The 17,056-nt window shown below is 38.5% G+C and overlaps 1 protein-coding gene across 10 annotated transcripts; it reads left to right on the top strand.

Moving 5' to 3' along the window:
* Window positions 1-1,255: 1,255 nt before the first annotated feature.
* Window positions 1,256-16,910, top strand: nprl3 (NPR3-like, GATOR1 complex subunit). 10 transcript variants are annotated; one of them, XM_040047040.1, is made up of 14 exons: window positions 1,256-1,661; window positions 2,571-2,640; window positions 4,951-4,989; window positions 5,658-5,790; window positions 9,080-9,154; window positions 12,152-12,302; window positions 12,408-12,486; window positions 12,592-12,729; window positions 14,242-14,398; window positions 14,786-14,892; window positions 15,081-15,210; window positions 15,657-15,846; window positions 15,930-16,122; window positions 16,567-16,910. In XM_040047040.1, exons 1-14 carry the CDS (start codon window positions 1,466-1,468, stop codon window positions 16,730-16,732), a joined length of 1,824 nt encoding a protein of 607 aa, XP_039902974.1. In that variant the 5' UTR covers window positions 1,256-1,465; the 3' UTR covers window positions 16,733-16,910. The 10 variants fall into 10 exon arrangements, with proteins under 10 accessions (XP_039902974.1, XP_039902955.1, XP_039902963.1 ...); XM_040047021.1 differs by having other exon boundaries at window positions 15,618-15,846; XM_040047029.1 differs by having other exon boundaries at window positions 12,405-12,486.
* The last annotated feature ends 146 nt before the right edge of the window (window positions 16,911-17,056 follow it).

The following is a 17,056-nucleotide window of genomic DNA, read 5'->3' as shown; positions in this document are numbered from 1 at the left end:
CAATCCAACAGAGTAGCTTTGGGATGCAGTGGAAAGAGAGATTCACGACATAGATCACACACCTACTGTGTGATGTTGTCATGCAAATGCAAAAATCTTTGAGGAACGTTTCCAGCACCTTGTTGAATTTATGCCATGAAGAATTAATGCAGTTATGAAGGTAAAAGGAAGTCCAACTTAGTACTAGCAAGATGTACCTAATGAAGTGGCCAACCTAATGAAGTGGCCAATGAGTGTTTATTGCAGTGCATATATTCAATTCATGTACATATGCATGGCAACATCTGTTTATTGTAACTATATCATGTCTCCCTGTCCTTAAATAATATTTGTTGACATCTACAAATATACTTTTTAGGAATCCCATGAAAATCGAGCGACCTGGTGTGGCACTTTATGAGGTACTTTTTTATTAAAAAATAAAAAAAAGTATAATAGAATTTTTATTAAAATTAGCACATCTCACAAAAATGGTACAGAAGAGAAAGTTATGGCAATAGAAAACGAACTCATGAGCGTATAATTAAATAAGAATAAACAAATAAATACATGAATTATATCATTAAATAAAACAACTTTGACTTATTAGAGGAGTGGAGGATTGTATTACATTGTCTTTCACAGTTGTTTGTGTATCTACAGAATACACAAACAGTTGTTTATGTGTATCTATTATTATATTATAATTTTCAAATTAAGATAAACAACAATTTCCAATCACCTTGAAGCATTAGTAACATGTCCCACATTGTCCCACGCAAACGCTCTCTCTGAGCTATATTTGGTTTCTTGGGCTCTCGTTGTCCTTCATATGCATCCTCTAAATTATGTATTCCTGACAACTTTTTTTTCCAAAAGATTCTCAAAGTGATTTTTCTGACTCAGAGAGTAATTTCTTGCTTTTCATGCTGATGAGATCTGCGGTAGTTAATTAGGAGTTCATTTAGGTTATTTGTAATGTGTTGACACAGCACTGGTTCATGTCTTAGATTGGGTCTTCATAGCTCAACGTTAAATTAGTCCGAAGGACTAAAAATAAGTGAAAAGTCAGTCAACGTGCAAAGGAAAACTTCAAAATACCCTCATAAAGCCTGAATATCTATTGCTCAAGACTAATTCAAAAATATTAATAACAACAATTCAAGAAAGTCTCGCTCCTTGGAAGCAAAATCTATAGAAATCACGGTGAGTGACGCAGTAGATTAAGTAGCAGCGGAAGAATATGATATCTGCCCTCTTTGTTTCAGCCGAACAGTTTTCACGGTGACACAAAACAATCCCAACAGTGGTGGATGGATGTGCGGTAGGGTATAATATCAAGGCTTTATAGTTAACTTTAGTCAGGCTATAATTTGTCTCTGGTCGGTGTCTTTGTATGGCAAACACCGGTGTTAAGCTTGAAGTGAAGCAAGATTACGCTCCCTGTCTGTTTGAAGCTAACTGAGGAGTGAGCTATAATGCTAACATGATGCTCAACCCGTCAGTCGGTATACCAGATGACCGAAAGTCCTTGTACCCTCAGTCCCAAAGTAGTGCATACAAATGCGGCGACAAAACCAGCCCTATTAGCGTCATACTGGTTAGCTCTGGAAGCCGAGGGAACAAACTCCTTTTCCGATATCCCTACCAAAAGGTCGCTGAGTGTCCGTCATCTCTCTCAGGTAGGCGTAGCATTAGCATGAAGCAGAAACAAACATTTACGCACACACAGATAACCCGGTGTCGCTTCCACGTAATTACATATTTACAGGAGATAATAAAGCAGCAGTGTAATCCAGGGCAGACCAACAGCCCCTTTTGTTGTGATTGTCGACTTTGGAACTGCGGATTGTCTTTTTTTTTTTTTTTTTTTTTGAGGATCGGGTCTGCTTGTTCTTCTTTCTTGAAGTTTCCCTCTTGGCCTCTCAGATTGTTGTTGGTGGATGTGCCACATAAATTTGATGTACTTTTGTTCATTCACAAGTTCCTCTTGTTGCTGGTGTTGCACCAAAAAGTCATTGCAGTTGTTTCTGTGTGTCTTTTATGCCTAATAACCTTTCTTATAATTGGAAATAGGCTGCAGTCAAAAAGATTTCCGAACAGGATTTTATATAAAATAAAGCATTTACTTGATTTGCCAGTATCTGTATGTCTCAGCGTTATTGCACCTACTCTGTGTTCTAGATCAGGACTGGCCCAGGTTTCTCTTAAAAATGCATTTTAATGACACTTTTTACCTGGATAATTCAAAGATATATAAAAGTTCTACCTTGTGATAGGACTGTTCTTTCTCGCTCAGAATGACGTCATATCATTCATGAGCGATATCTTTGAGACTGTAGGCCATGAAGTTATTTACAGCAGTTTAAATACCAGCAATTGTGTTTTTGGCAAATACTGGCACAGTACTGATGCTGAGAGGCTTTTACTAGGAACAGGGACATGAACTAGGACAGTAAAAGCATGTGTCTCTCTAACACAATTTTATGATCAGTGAGTTGAAGTCAGATTCACAGGTGGTTCTTATTTTTGTTATGAGTTTAATATGTATTTTTCATAATGACTAATTCTCACTGATATCTGTCCACAAGCAAAACAGCGGAATCCATATGTGCTGAACACATCCGGGGATGAGCTTGATGACCAGGATGGTGATTCAAGGTATTTCTACAATCTTCATTTACTTTTTTTATGTATTATTCAACTTACTGTTTCATTCTGAGATCCAAATGAGCTTATTAAGCTCATTATGTTTTCCTCCATCATGCTTGTAATCTTTTTTCCCCCATCTAGACACACTTTTTGTTTTTCAGCAATATTATAGATGCTGACACACATTTTAAATCAGTGGTTCTCAAACTGTGGGAGAGTGTGGATTACCAGGAAAAACTATTAGGTTAAGCTATTAGGTTATTGAAAACGTTGAGCTGTTGAGAACCACTGATTTTAATTAATTGTGTGGATGACCTTTAATAAACTTTATTAAACTGATAAAATAATTGAGTAAAACAGTTCAGTATATGATATATTTTTTTTAAAAAACAAAAACGTTCACCTCACTTTGTACCTAATATTTGTCACAGCCCGAGGTGCTGTTTGGATAGACTCACTTTTCCCAGCTGCTAAGAGATACACTCACTGGCCACTTTATTAGGTACACCTTACTAGTAATGGATTGGACCCATTTTCCATCTGTTTAAAGGTTTGATGTGATGTGCTTTTAGCGACGCTCTTCTGCATGCCTTGGGTCTAAGCTCAAAATAGTTTGTCCATTCTCCTTTGTCTTCTGGCACCAACAAAACCTTTTTCACCCAGAAAAGCACCACTTACTTAACATTTTCTCGGTTTTAGACCATTCTGTGTAAATGCTAGAGTTGGTTATGCAAGTTGACTTGACTCTGTGCATGCCTAAATGCAGTGAGTTGCTGCCATGTGATTGGCTGATTAGATATTTGCATTAACAAGCAGTTGAGCAAGTGTATGTAGTATAGTGGGTAGTGAGTGTATGTAACCCCCTAATGTGCATCTTAAGATAGGGCTGTTCGATATAACAACGTCTATCGTTTCATTTTACGCTATCGTTTGTTTCGTGGTGTTGCAAAATAAACTGTTTACGGCAATATTTTTTCATCGTTTTGATGGTCACTGTAGTGGCTATATTAATTTCTTAAAGTTCTCTCTTTCTCTTATATTTTATATAACCACACTATGGACGGACAAGCGCCTGTTTTTATGCGTTGTGGTTAGCAACAACGACGGTAACAGCATCTTGTGTCCGCTTGTTTATGTTCCACATAAACCTTTCACAATAAAGCTCAAGATCCTGTTGAGACTTTTCAAAATAAACTGAATCACATGAAAGAGCAGATTATTTACGGATGAGAATTTAAAAAGAGGCGCCAGGTGCTAAAAAATAAACCTTAGACTCAAACGTTAGAACAGGCTTTTCCCCGCAGCACGCTGTGTGATAAATACTCACAAAGAAAACGGCGGCCTTTACAACTTACGTCTAAAAATGTATGGTTTCATGCATCGTTTAAAACACTCGACTCCAGGTACATGACGCGCAGCTGGAAACACTTCCCGCAAGACGAGCTGCCCGAGATTCACAGAATTTACAGAAAATGTTACATTTTTGTGATTTATATCGTTATCGGATGATAGAATTCTTATATCGGGATATGAGATATTGGTCATATCGCACAGCCCTATCTTAAGATGAGTTTCTTTTTTGTCTTTCATGCTAGTAAGGTTCCATCAAGGCAGTTACTGTGTAACCACACCAGCAGTCACGTTCTGAATTTAGCTGGGACTCTTCTTCATCTACTGAGTAAAACAAAAGAGTAAAACTGCTTCTCAGTGATGCCACATATGTGTCAATAGCTGTATAATGTTCATATAAGTCTGTAAAATAACCTATTCATAGAAGCTTTGTTTACATCATTTTGTTATTATTAGCTTTATTAAAGCAAGCAGTGCCATTCAATTGCATAAGAGCAGCTTTCATTTGGTGTTCATGACGTGAAACATATCTTAGATATTGGGCAGGTAGTGTAGGAATTTTCCAGACTAATTTAGCAGGACAAAAATAAGAAAATTTTTGTTGAAAATCAGGATTATGATTTTTCTGATATATATTCTATTACTTCCCACCAGCAGCGTTTAAAATTTTTTTGAAGCACTACATTAACTGTATTAACCATAAAGATAATTCAGACTTATTTTATTGTACTGTCATATTTTATTACAAACTTAGTTACCTTGAAAACCTTTGAGGCGGGTATAGAAGCTCACTAACCAGCACTGCTGGTATTAGAACTTCAGCACACCAGTGTTTTCACATCACACTATCACATGTTTGTTCGGCTTGTTTTGATGTCCATTTTTATGCATTTAGCCCAACTGTGTGTTGCATTTTCCCTTTTGTTTGTTTTTTTTTTCTTCTTTTTTGTGGCCCAATCCCCATTTCAGAGAGCAATCTCCACTAACTGACGAACAGTTGGTAGCAGGGTAAGACGAAATCATTCTAAACCACCTTTCCTTCGCTTAGATCACCCCTGTCTTTTTATCCCCTTCTTTCCTATTTTGTGTCTTATATGGATCTCCAACCCTGATCTAAGTACACAATCCTTTTAAAATGTCGTACAAGAATGAATCAGTGCTTTGGTTTTTACAAAATATGAGTTTAAGGCTATCATTGAAGCTTTAGTCTGTATTGTTTATATTACCTCTAGCATGTAGAGTAAGCTTTAAAGAACACAGTTCAAATTGTGGTGGTGGAGTAAGTCTGTGGTGTGTTTAATTTTTTTATTTTATTTCCGAGAGTTAACACCTTAATTTGTGTCCTTTTGATCACAGCATGAGTTACTTAAGTCAAACCAGCATGAGTCTTTCACACTCTTCATTCATACAGCGATTGCACCTTTTCCGCAAAGAGGCCTTTTTCCTCTTTTCGCCTCTCTAGTAGGCAAACAAGTTTTGTTTTCCATTTATACACTTGTTGAATTTAATTACAGGCAGATGCATCTGATTAATGTAACCTCTCCGATAGACAGGAATGTGAAAAGTATAAGCAAACTGAGCTAATTTAAACTTTCTCACTCATCTCAGTTGTGTCTGTGATGTCCGCGCTCTCCCCACACTGCACATTTTCTTATTGGGGTTTTTCCCTCTTTTAGGTTCTCTGACATCGTCCTCTCCACAATCCTGGCCACCAAATCTGATATGTGTGGAAAGAAGTTTGAACTGAAGATAGACAATGTTCGATTTGTGGGCCACCCCACCCTGCTTCAGCATCCTCCTATCATCCAGGTAGGAACAGATAAAAAATTGAGCTCACATGCTGACAGGTGTAAATAATTTCTGGTCAGAAAACATATTTATCAGCATGTTATAGGGTCAAATTTGCTATTTGGGGCAACTTCCTATAAGGCTGCAATTGCAAAAAAATTGCTTATGGCTCACAGGTGCTAGGTTAACAATGCACTTATTCATGAGCAGTATATTCTACCAAGCACAGCTTAAGATGCAAGACGTTACATATGCATGCTATGTGAGACTGCAGGTATTAACCATAGGGAGAAAAGTTGCCTGTCTATGAAAAGCGCTTAATAATTAAACTTTACATCTACTTACTTACACCTGAGATTCAGACTTTAATCTAGCACACTTTGGATTTGAGTCACATTAGTACCTATAGTCTAACAAACTTTTAAGATGGTATTTAAAACATGTGACTCCAGAGAGAAGTTTAAAGAAAAGCAAATAACTTCAAAGTCTGTTTGTGATGTTTCATTGATCCGCGTGTTCACACTGTTTTCATTTTGAAGCGATCTCAGTGTAGAAATGCGACTCAAAGCCTGAAATTCTGGCAACTGATGTGTTCACTGTAAAAAGTACCTTTATTGATTGTAATACAGCCATGGATTGTATGCATCTCGTACAGGGCAACTATTCTCCCTCTATTAGCTACACTAATGTCAGTTCTAGTATTAAGGATATACACAGGTCTTGTCTCTAATAGGGCTGCCACAAACGATTATTTTGATAGTCAACTAGTCACCGATTATTTTTGCAAATCATGCATCCATTGGACATAAAACGTACAGCTTATTGCACCAGCGTGCGTCTGCTCCTATATAACTATCATTAGCGTACAGCTTTAAGTGTTTAAGGTCTGTGCTTACTAAAAATAAAGACAAGGTGACAGTTTATTACATTTTAATGAAATTTGCAGATTGTTTCAGTGGAATTTAATGAACTCAGCCGTCTGCTCCTTGCTATCTAAAATATAACGGGACACCGGAGTATATTCTCGAGCATCTCACACTTCTGATAGTCAGTCGTCTGCTTGACGTTTATTCAGCTGTGTAAAAACTATAACTTTAATCTCAGCCAAACCGATTTACCCAGGAACAAATAAAATACTGAAAAAAGCCAAACAATAACATTTTTAAGTTATCTAAGTGACTTATATATGTTTAACCTGAGTAGCGAAAGACTTCGGTGGGTTGAAAACGATTTGCTGGGAGTCCAGTGTTCTCACCGGCTCTAGTGAGCCTTGAACCCCGACTAGCTATCGAGCTGGTGGGTAACAGACGTCGGAGCGCTTTTGAAAATATGTGGTGTCTTGATAAACTGAGCAGATATTTGAAGTTTACACAGTTACATTCTCGCCTGAAAATATGTTAAACGTTTTTTGTGACCAAGAAAGAATAATAAGAGTAATATTAAAACTAACTAGCTGCCGCCATTGTTGGAAACTGAGCAGGGTCACGCTATGAATTCTGGGATAGGTTGGGCCACAAAGTATACACCCGACCCATCCTTCAAATCTGGGGAAATGAAGGGCGCATTTGTTGGCCGCTTTTGTCAGAGTCTTCGAATTTGGACAGTCTGTAACATAATCGGCCTACAAATGCGGGCACAGGAGGATGGGTTCCTGAATTTGGACACAGCTACGATACCTGGCACTGCTTCTTCTTCGGGGTTTAACGGCAGCTGGCATCCTTGTACATGCAGTGCTGCCACCTTCTGTTTCAGTCCGTTATTACACTCTTAAATCCTACTACTTATTCCTGCGTCTTTTGTGATCTTACAAAGCTTCAAACGACGCGTCGGCTATTAAATTAGTCGTCGACGATTTTGATAGTCGACATAATCGCGACTAGTCGACTAATCGTGGCAGCCCTAGTCTCTAAACATGTGGAGTGAGGCCTAAATGAAGGTCTGTAAGATAGAGTGAGAGTCTTGGCACTGTGTTCACTGATTTTAAAGAAATATAATAGGACTGACTAATCAGCTGTTGGGTCTCCAGCTCCTTTGTTTTGATTAATGACATCTGCTCACTTGTTCTGTCACATGTGGAGTGTTGCTCATTAATGTGGTCACGTGCTGCTGAAAGCTCCTACAATACAAATGTGTGCAACATGTATAAGCAAATATTTTGGTTCACTGTTGATAAACAATTAAATTCACGTGTTTTATTATTTATTTATGCAAACGCCTTTATTATGAAATCTGTGCCACATTTCTTTTGTAAGTACTGGTTTTAGCCACGATCTCGTGACACGTGAAGTGAATTCTTTAGCTCACAGTTGAACTAATTTTATGACAAGAGCTGTTCTATACAGAGGTTCCTCTCTCTGGAACGGGTTGCCAAGCAACACCAAACTGATCAAAAACAGGGGTTCATTTAAGAAGCCACTAAAGCAGTACCTGCAGAGCTTAACTCAACATGAATGGCAAATTATTGTTGTTGTAATGTTTTACGTCTTTGTTTGTTGATTTTTAGCGAAATGCTGCGCTGTTTTGAAATTTGTTGATGTATGTTGACTAATACATAAACAATAAACAATAGAAAGTGTCAACTATTATTACAATTATTATAATTATAATTATTATCATTATTATTATTATCATATTGTTGTGTATCCGTACTTAGCTTGAATAAAAGTGTTTTATATTCAATCGTGGCTTGTTTGAAATTTGGCTGAAGCTCCCTGCTGTCAGTCTTTTAGTCTAATGACTCACAGCATGTGTTGCTAAGATAATGGTGTATCACACAGGGTGGAGAAAATAGAGAAATATGAAAGTCACAAGGGTTGCACTTATTCTTTACAACAACACCTACTGTATCTGACTTAAAATGACCATGAAGCACTTCTGTTTACCTAAACTGAACATTTCAGTCCACAGTAAATTCATAAGATCATTGTACAAGGCTGGTGTGACATATCATGGAAGTTAGGCCTTAAGGTTAAGGCTTAGCTTCCATAGCATTTTGATTAGGTCTTAATTATTTAATTCATTTTACAAGTGAAAAGTGTGAGACCTCCTTTTATCAAATTAAATACTGTACTGCTCTTTTTGTTACAACATTTGATTTTGTTGCACTGGACATTGGAAAAGTTGTGGCAGGTTTTATTTGAGCGTTTTTAAATGTCATAGTCTTCCAAAGAAAACAACTAAATCTAAAAAATGGCATCAGTTAGTAGTTTTGACTATAACAGCAAAATAACAAACTGTAAACTGACATTTTAATATAAAGGCTTGTCTAGATTTTGCATCTGGTGATAAGTTTGTCTTTTTTTCTTTGCAGGTTTCTAAAACAGATCCTTCACCCAAGAGAGAAATGCCAACAATGATCTTGTTTAATGTGGTGTTTGCACTCAGGGTATGCACAAGATGTATTTTGATTTTAATTTTAAATGTTTAGGATTAGGATTCACCTTTATTGTCATTACACATGTGTAAATACAGGGTTACGAAGTACAATTTGCATCTAATTAGAAGTGCAAGAGTAGTAAGTGCAATAAGAGCAATTATATGCAGATAAGTGGGGAGCAAATATACAGATGTACTACGGGCAAATGTACAGATATACCAATATATGTCAGATATAGGTCGGTACCTGACCCGCAAGGCCAAATGTTAAGTGTATAACTGTAAAACTCTTGATATTGGAAACTTTAAACTTAATAATAATTTACATTTAGTTAGCTTGGGTGGGACAGATAGATTTTGTGTTTTCTTTAATCTGTGAATGGGAGTGGTATGGGTAGCTGATAATATTCCAGTATACTCTATCAGTGAGAGCATGGTAACTTAGAGGGAGGAAGGGGGGCTTAATCACGTTGACCAGCGCGTCCCTCCCCATGCTGAGTCATGGTTCCCAGTAAGAGCAAGCAAAAAGTACTTAGTCATGTTTTTAATATCTTCCTGGCAACTGTGGAAATTCTGTACAAAAACACAGCAGGCCCACATGGCAGTATGTAAACGAAACACTGCTACATTTTGTTTTCATGTATTTTGTATGTTTATTATTTATGTTTATAATTAACATTATTTGATATTCTTATTTCTCTAATAAAACCATATCAACTTGCATTGAATAGGGATGCACCAATTGTGAACTTCTGAGAAGATGATGATGGTTGAAGTTGATGGTGAAAATAACAATTTGCCCACATGCCAGTGCTAATATCCATCCATCCATCTTCTTCCGCTTTATCCGGGGCCAGGTCACGGGGGCAGCAGCCTAAGCAGAGAAGCCCAGACCTCCCTCTCCCCTAGCTTATCCGGGGGAACACCAAGGCGTTCCCAGGCCAGCCGAGAGATATAATCTCTCCAGCGTGTCCTGGGTCTGCCCCGGGACATGCCTGGAACACCTCATGCAGGAGGCGCCCAGGAGGCATCATTGTCAGATGCCCAAACCACCTCACTGGCTCCTTTCGATGTGGAAGAGCAGCGGCTCTCCTCTGAGCCCCTCCCGGATGGCTGAACTTCTCACCCCATCTCTAAGGGAGAGGCCAGCCACCCTTCGGAGGAAGCTCATTTCCACCGCTTGTATCCGCGATCTCGTTCTTTCGGTCACTGCCCACAGCGCGTGGCCATAGGTGAGGGTAGGGACGTAGATCGACCGGTAAATTGAGAGCTTTGCTTTTACACTCAGCTCTCCCTTCACCACGACGGACCAGTGCAGCATCCGCAGCACCAATCCATCTGTCGAGTTCCGGCTCCCTTCTCCCATCACTCGCGAACAAGACCCCGAGATACTTGAACTCATCCCCGACCCAAGTGGGCAGTGCTAATAGAGATATTTTATTTGATTATTTTATTTCTGTAGTTATTTATCCACTTCTGCTCTGTTGGTAAAAAGACATTTCCATTATAAACAGTTTCTGAGTCTTTCAACTATTTAAAAGGCTCCACATGTACATAGGTATTTTTGGCCTTTGTTTATACGTAAACAGCATTTTAGTTCACTGGACATGGAGCCTTTGAAAAAACCCCATATTTAAATGGAGAAGATTGATTTGTTTTGCATCATCAAAGGTGTGTGCCTTTATCTCATTTTTGACATCAGTGTCAAAAACACTGTTGTTGTTTGTAGACTTCTAATTGGTCAACATATCTATAAAGTTACAGTTTTATTACTTTTGCTTTGGCAAAAGCACTTGACTCTGCTTTTTACATTTTCACCTGTCTACATGTGAAGCCTGAAACACCTTTTAACATCTGAAGTAGGGGAACAGTTACTGTCACAAAACACATAAGTTATAAACACTGACATTTGTAAATATCAAGTTATTTACCAGTACGTCAACAAGAGTCATATAGTCTGTAACAATGTTTGGCTAATACGCATTGATGCTACTGATCCATGCTCAGGAGGTGGAGGTACTAATTAGAAGGTTAGTGCTCCAGGCTGCATGCCAAAGTATCCTTGTGAAAGTTTTATCACGCACTTTGAGCACTCACGTAGAGTAGAAAAGCACTATGTAAGAACCAGTCACCAGTCCATTTACCTTAAAATAAGATCTACTTTATATCCAATATGTTGGGAAATTCTTGTGTCAAAGCAGCAAAAAAACATTAAACACAACTTATATACATGTAAAATATTACTATATGAATTAAAACACTGTATGACAAAACAGTATCGTAGTGTGAAAACTGTACAAAAGAAATTAGAATAAATCAGAATGTAAAATAAAATATAGGAGCTCAAGAAGTAAAAGTTTATTACAATAAAAGTAAAAAGTAAAATTTTAAATAAAATACAATAAAAAAGCTGCATAAAATTCCTCAATAAAGTAAAAATAGCTCAGTAAAACAAAAAAAAATTAGTGTTATATACATTTCTCCATCTTTGTTTTCATACCTAAGGTGGACTGATTATAAGAAACAATAATTCCATGTACAACAACCTCACATCTGCTCAAGTTTAATCAAAATGCAATTCGTAATTCTTAACATTATAAGACGTAGAAATTATTGCAGAGCCTTTGTATTGAATTGCGTAAATATGACAAGAAATAAACATCAAAGATGTGCTCAAAAACAACATTTATACTGAGCGTGTTAAGTCATATTCATTCATTTTTCAGCGGGTGCCATGCTAAGATCATTAACTGACGTTAGGTGTAAAATAAACGGGATGTTTAATAGTTAACAGCTGACAGCCTGGACATGAATGTGAACTGATTCATGTTGTATGCAGCGCTTTGAGTACTCCGGGAGAGTAGAAAAGCACTACATAAGAATCAGTCCATTTACCATCCACACAAAAAAGCACTGGTGTTATAATCAAAGTGTAAAGGATACATTTTTCTTTCTTTGCATAATTATGACATTTAAAAAGTGGCTGATTTTCATTTCTGGCCTGCAGGCAAATGCTGACCCATCCGTCATCAGCTGCATGCACAACCTGTCACGCCGCATTGCCATTGCTCTGCAGCACGAGGAGCGCCGCTGCCAGTATCTGACCCGCGAGGCCAAACTCATGCTGGCCGTCCAGGAGGAAATTACCACGACTGAAAGTGAGATACAAGCTCAGACTACACATCAAATTTGCAGCTTGGTCTTAGTCAGACTTACATCTTTGTTAACATAGAATATTGGTATTTTGCTTCTGGTATCAGCAGATGGAAGCCCCCAGTCCCCATTTAGACAAATTCTTCCAAAATGTAAGCTAGCAAGAGACCTCAAGGAGGCGTATGACAGGTGTGTGACCACATGCATTTTACATTCATTTGTTTGGATTTTCTGTCTAAATTTGTGTAATATATGATTCTGCAATTGCTGATTGTGATGATGGTGCTTTTTCAGCCTTTGTACAACCGGTGTGGTGCGACTTCACATCAACGACTGGCTGGAGGTGAGCTTCTGTTTGCCGCACAAGATCCACAGGATTGGTGACACCTACATCCCCCCAGAGGCATTAGAGCGCAGCCTTAAGGCCATAAGGTATATTACAGATTTGTTTTTCTTTTTATGTGACGTTTGTTTTCTTACATCTCACAACATCTTATTTGATTAGCTGTAACTAGAAGTACCTTGTTTACAGTTAAAGACACGGGAAGGGGAATAGCTGTTCTAGATGAAATAAAATCAGCAGATGTGGGCTGTGTTGCTACAAATGGCCAACTAAAAACACCTATAGACCTCATTTGTCAAAACATAAACACATGGGTGTAATAGCTTTTTTATGTCATATTTAAAATGATATTATTTATATTACACATTCATAACTTACTCTGTGGTTTCTGTGGATTCCTTCTGTTTTTTCACACATTGCATCTTTTCATGACAAAATAAGTTCATCCAGTTGCATTTGTGAATTAATCAATTGTGTTCATAATGTCTAATAATCATAATAATATGAATAACTTGTTAAGGCCAGAAAACAATCATTTTGTGACAGCCAGCTTGGAATATTAAAGTACAAACTAATTTGCTAAAAATGGACTTATCACAACTTATAACTTCAGCAATCATTCAAATGCACACAGTTGTACTACGTTGGCTAGTCAGCTTAGGTCTATACATAACCATCAAATAACACAGCTTTGTCAAAATCCCTCCTTGATCCACAGGTCACCTTACCCTTCAGCCCTTTAGTCAGAATAGTCTAGTTTCCCCTCAGTTTATGCCAAAGAAGTTTTGTGCCTTAATTAGCTGGATTGTATTTGGTAAGCAAATGTATGTATTTAATATATAAAGCACTCAAACGATGCAGAATTTAGTGTGGTCTTTAGTGCCGCCTACTGGCATTTCAATGTAATAGCTGTAGTTTGAATCAGCTCTCTCATTAGTTGCTGCTGCCCTGTGCAGGTACTTGGTTGGACCCCTTTTATCCTTCAGAATTCTTCACGGCATAGTTTTAACAAGGTGCTGGAAACATTCTTCTGAGATTTGGGGCCATGTTGACATAATAACATCACAAACAGGTTGCTGCAGATTTGTCAGTTTGTAAATGCAATTGGGATTTCTGTCAAATTTTAATGAGTCTGTGTAAGCCTGTGTAGCCTCAGTTTCCTGTTCATATTTGACATGAGTGGCAGTGGGGTGGTCTACTGCTGTAGCCCATCTATTCCTAGGTTCAATGTGTTGTACATTCAGAAATGCTCTTTTGCACACCTTTCCTATCTGACCTGCATCTAAAAGGCATTTTCACCTTTTTCTCTGTAAACCTGAAAGATGTCTGTGTGGGAAAATCCCAGTACATCAGCAGCTTCTGACATCAACAACCGTTCCACATTCAAAGTCACTCAAATCATCTTTTTTTCCCCATTCTGATGCTCAGTTTGACTGTCTTGATTATGTCTGCATACCTGATATTTTAGTTAACAAACAGTTTAATATATACCTTTGTCTTTGTATGTAAAATAAAATAAATGTGTGTTTATTTCAAACAGAGTCTGCTTGTATGTGGATGTATGTTCATTTAGAAGCCGTATTGTGTGTCTGATCCTGCAGACCCTATCATGCCCTGTTGCTTCTGGAAAATGAGAAAACACTCCTCAGCCAGCTTCCCCTGGACTGCTCCCCTGCATTGATCCGCCTGATTAAAACCTGCTCAGCAGTGAAAAACCTGCAGCAGCTGGCTCAGGATGCTGACCTGGCCTTACTTCAGGTACAGGACAGTCACACTACCTGGATCAGATTTCCAGTTTAAAATGTCAGATGTGATTCTCATGAATTTATCAGATGAAATTAGTTTTTATAAGTCTAAAAGATGCATTAGTTGTGTTTAATACACAAAGATCTATAAATCATTGTGCAGTATGTATCACTGATAGAATAGAGGAAAGTTAAAACGTGAAAAAGTGTACTGTACATACATATATACTTTTAAAAAAGTATAACCTTCAGAAGTTGTTTAGTCAGGTGGTCTTACTGTCATCTAGTGGCAGATATATGTAATGCAAATCTGAGAAAATCCCCATGTGTAGCTCTTATTTGCTTATTTTGCTTTTATTTGGCATCCTAGAGATTAATTGACAAATATTTTCTCATTTAGATCTTTCAGATTGCTGCTCATTTGGTTTATTGGGGCAAGGCAATTATCATCTACCCACTGTGTGAGAATAATGTCTACATGCTGTCTCCGCATGCCAACATCTGCCTGTGAGTATCTGATGTGATATAAGCCAGCTGGGAAGAGGAAATGAAGCACACTAATGCTAAGCACTCATCCATGGCATTTCCTCATATAGAGAGGCTTCCTGATCTGACTTGCAACACTGTTTGGAATTAAATTTAAAAGATGTTCTGTGATGGAATAAGCTCTGTGTTGTTCTCTTCTCCCTGAATAGATATTCGCCATTGGCTGAGCAGTTTGCCCGGCAGTTTCCTGGTCATGATCTGCCCTCTATGTTAGCCAAGTTCTCACTGCCTGTCTCACTGGCTGAGTTTAGAAATCCCCTGGAAGCTCCCACACAGGAGGTGGGGGTTATTGCATGATGTGGAATACATGTGTGAAGCATTTCAAAAGAGAAATACTTTTATTAAACCTGTGAAAATGTCCCAGTTTCTTTTTTTTTAATTTGCATGATTTCAGGCATGTTTAATGAAATAATCTGATGTATATCTATGTCCTGTAATATATAAATATATATGAAAACTGAACACAAACATAAGTTATAATACTTATAATCCTTGAGGTGGGCCATCATTCTTCGTCTTGTTCTGGCAGTGTAGGTCCTGATGAATTATTAATGGCAAAGGGACATCGTCTCTAGTGTATGCATCCTCCATTTTTCATGAGAACAGGATCAGACTCTTTCTTGTGGATCTATTTTAAAACATATTTGACCTGGTTACGTGAGCATTTTCCGATTCCCTTATTTCAGTTTATCCTAATGCAGTTTGCTGCTCTGCTGGTTAACCAGGCCCAGTTAATCCAGATGGTGGTTTGGATGCTGCAGCGCCGCCTCCTGATCCAGCTGCACACTTATGTGTGCTTGTTGGTACCACCCAGTGAGGATGAGCCTGGGCTGAGGGATGAAGACCCTCCGCTGGCTGCCCGAGTAGGAGGTCGCAGTCTCAGTACCCCTAGTGCGCTCAGTTTTGGCTCACCGAGTATGTCCTCCCGCCTCTACTCTTCTGCTCTTACGGCTCTAACTCGGTACTATAAAGTCTGACATTCTTCTTGTTTTGTGTAGCCAGCAGTGATGACATGACCCTAACCAGTCCCAGTATGGAAAACTCCAGTGCAGAGCTGCTAACTGGTGGAGACTCCCCACTCAACAAGAGGATGACTGAGACACTGCTCGCCAGCCTGTCAGAGCACGAGAGGCAGTTTATTCTTAACATCCCCGCTGCACAAAATCCAGAGGATCTGCGGATGTTTGCGAGGTGATTAAATCTGCCTTTAACTGACAACAGGACCATAGTGTGCTTGTTTTATTAAGTGTTCTTAAGGTTGTCATTGTTCTGTTTTATGTTCAAACATGAGAGCGGTGTACATGGATGACATGAACTAACTGATTGCCTGCCTTTGCCTCATATCTTAGAAATGAAATGTTTATGTCTCTCAATAGATAAAAAAGTATTTGTTCAGTGGTTTGAATAAATCTACTTGCATAATATTGTAAAATTTAATTGGGCAGCATAGGCTAAAGAGTTAGTTTACCAGCAGTTAGGTGGAGATCAAAAGTGTCTGGAGAGCTTCTCAGCATTCCAGTGCTGCCACCTTCACAGCAATGAAGGCTCCCATCAGAGGTGCAAAAGTCCTGTCTCATGGATGATTGACACTGTTGATCAGTCAGTGAAACTCTTTCTCTTGTTAACTGCTTCCAGGCTACTGCACTATTTCCGAGGACATCACCACCTGGAAGAGATTATGTACAATGAGAACATGAGGCGCTCGCAGCTAAAGACGCTGTTTGACAAGTTCCGCAGTGTCCTTGTGGTTACCAACCATGAAGATCCCATTATTTCAATCTTTCAGTCACCGATGGACTAGCTGTGCAGACAGTGTTTCAGCAACTGGAAAATGTGTCAGTTTAGGAGAAGTTAATGGCCTGCTGGGCTCACAGCTAAGTGGTCAAAGACGTTTTAAAACAAAATGCCTTGACTGCAAGATGTTTTCTCTGTATGAGCCAAATGTTTGTTTACAGTAATAAATTATTTTGTATATATCAGACATGCCTTAAGGGTTTTTTTGTGAATATTGGAAGTGTGTGCAGTGTTTAGTGGAGGCTTCACATCATCTTCCCGTGCCCCAGATGTGTTAGATCATCTGTGCTGTCCTCAGAGGGGCACAGTGAGTAATGATCATTCCAGACCT

This window comes from Simochromis diagramma, unplaced genomic scaffold (genome assembly GCF_900408965.1).
Source record: "Simochromis diagramma unplaced genomic scaffold, fSimDia1.1 OVJJ01000321.1, whole genome shotgun sequence".
Taxonomy (NCBI): domain Eukaryota; kingdom Metazoa; phylum Chordata; class Actinopteri; order Cichliformes; family Cichlidae; genus Simochromis; species Simochromis diagramma.
The sequence above is the reverse complement of the archived record's forward strand: the minus strand, read 5'-3'. Positions and strand labels throughout refer to the sequence as shown.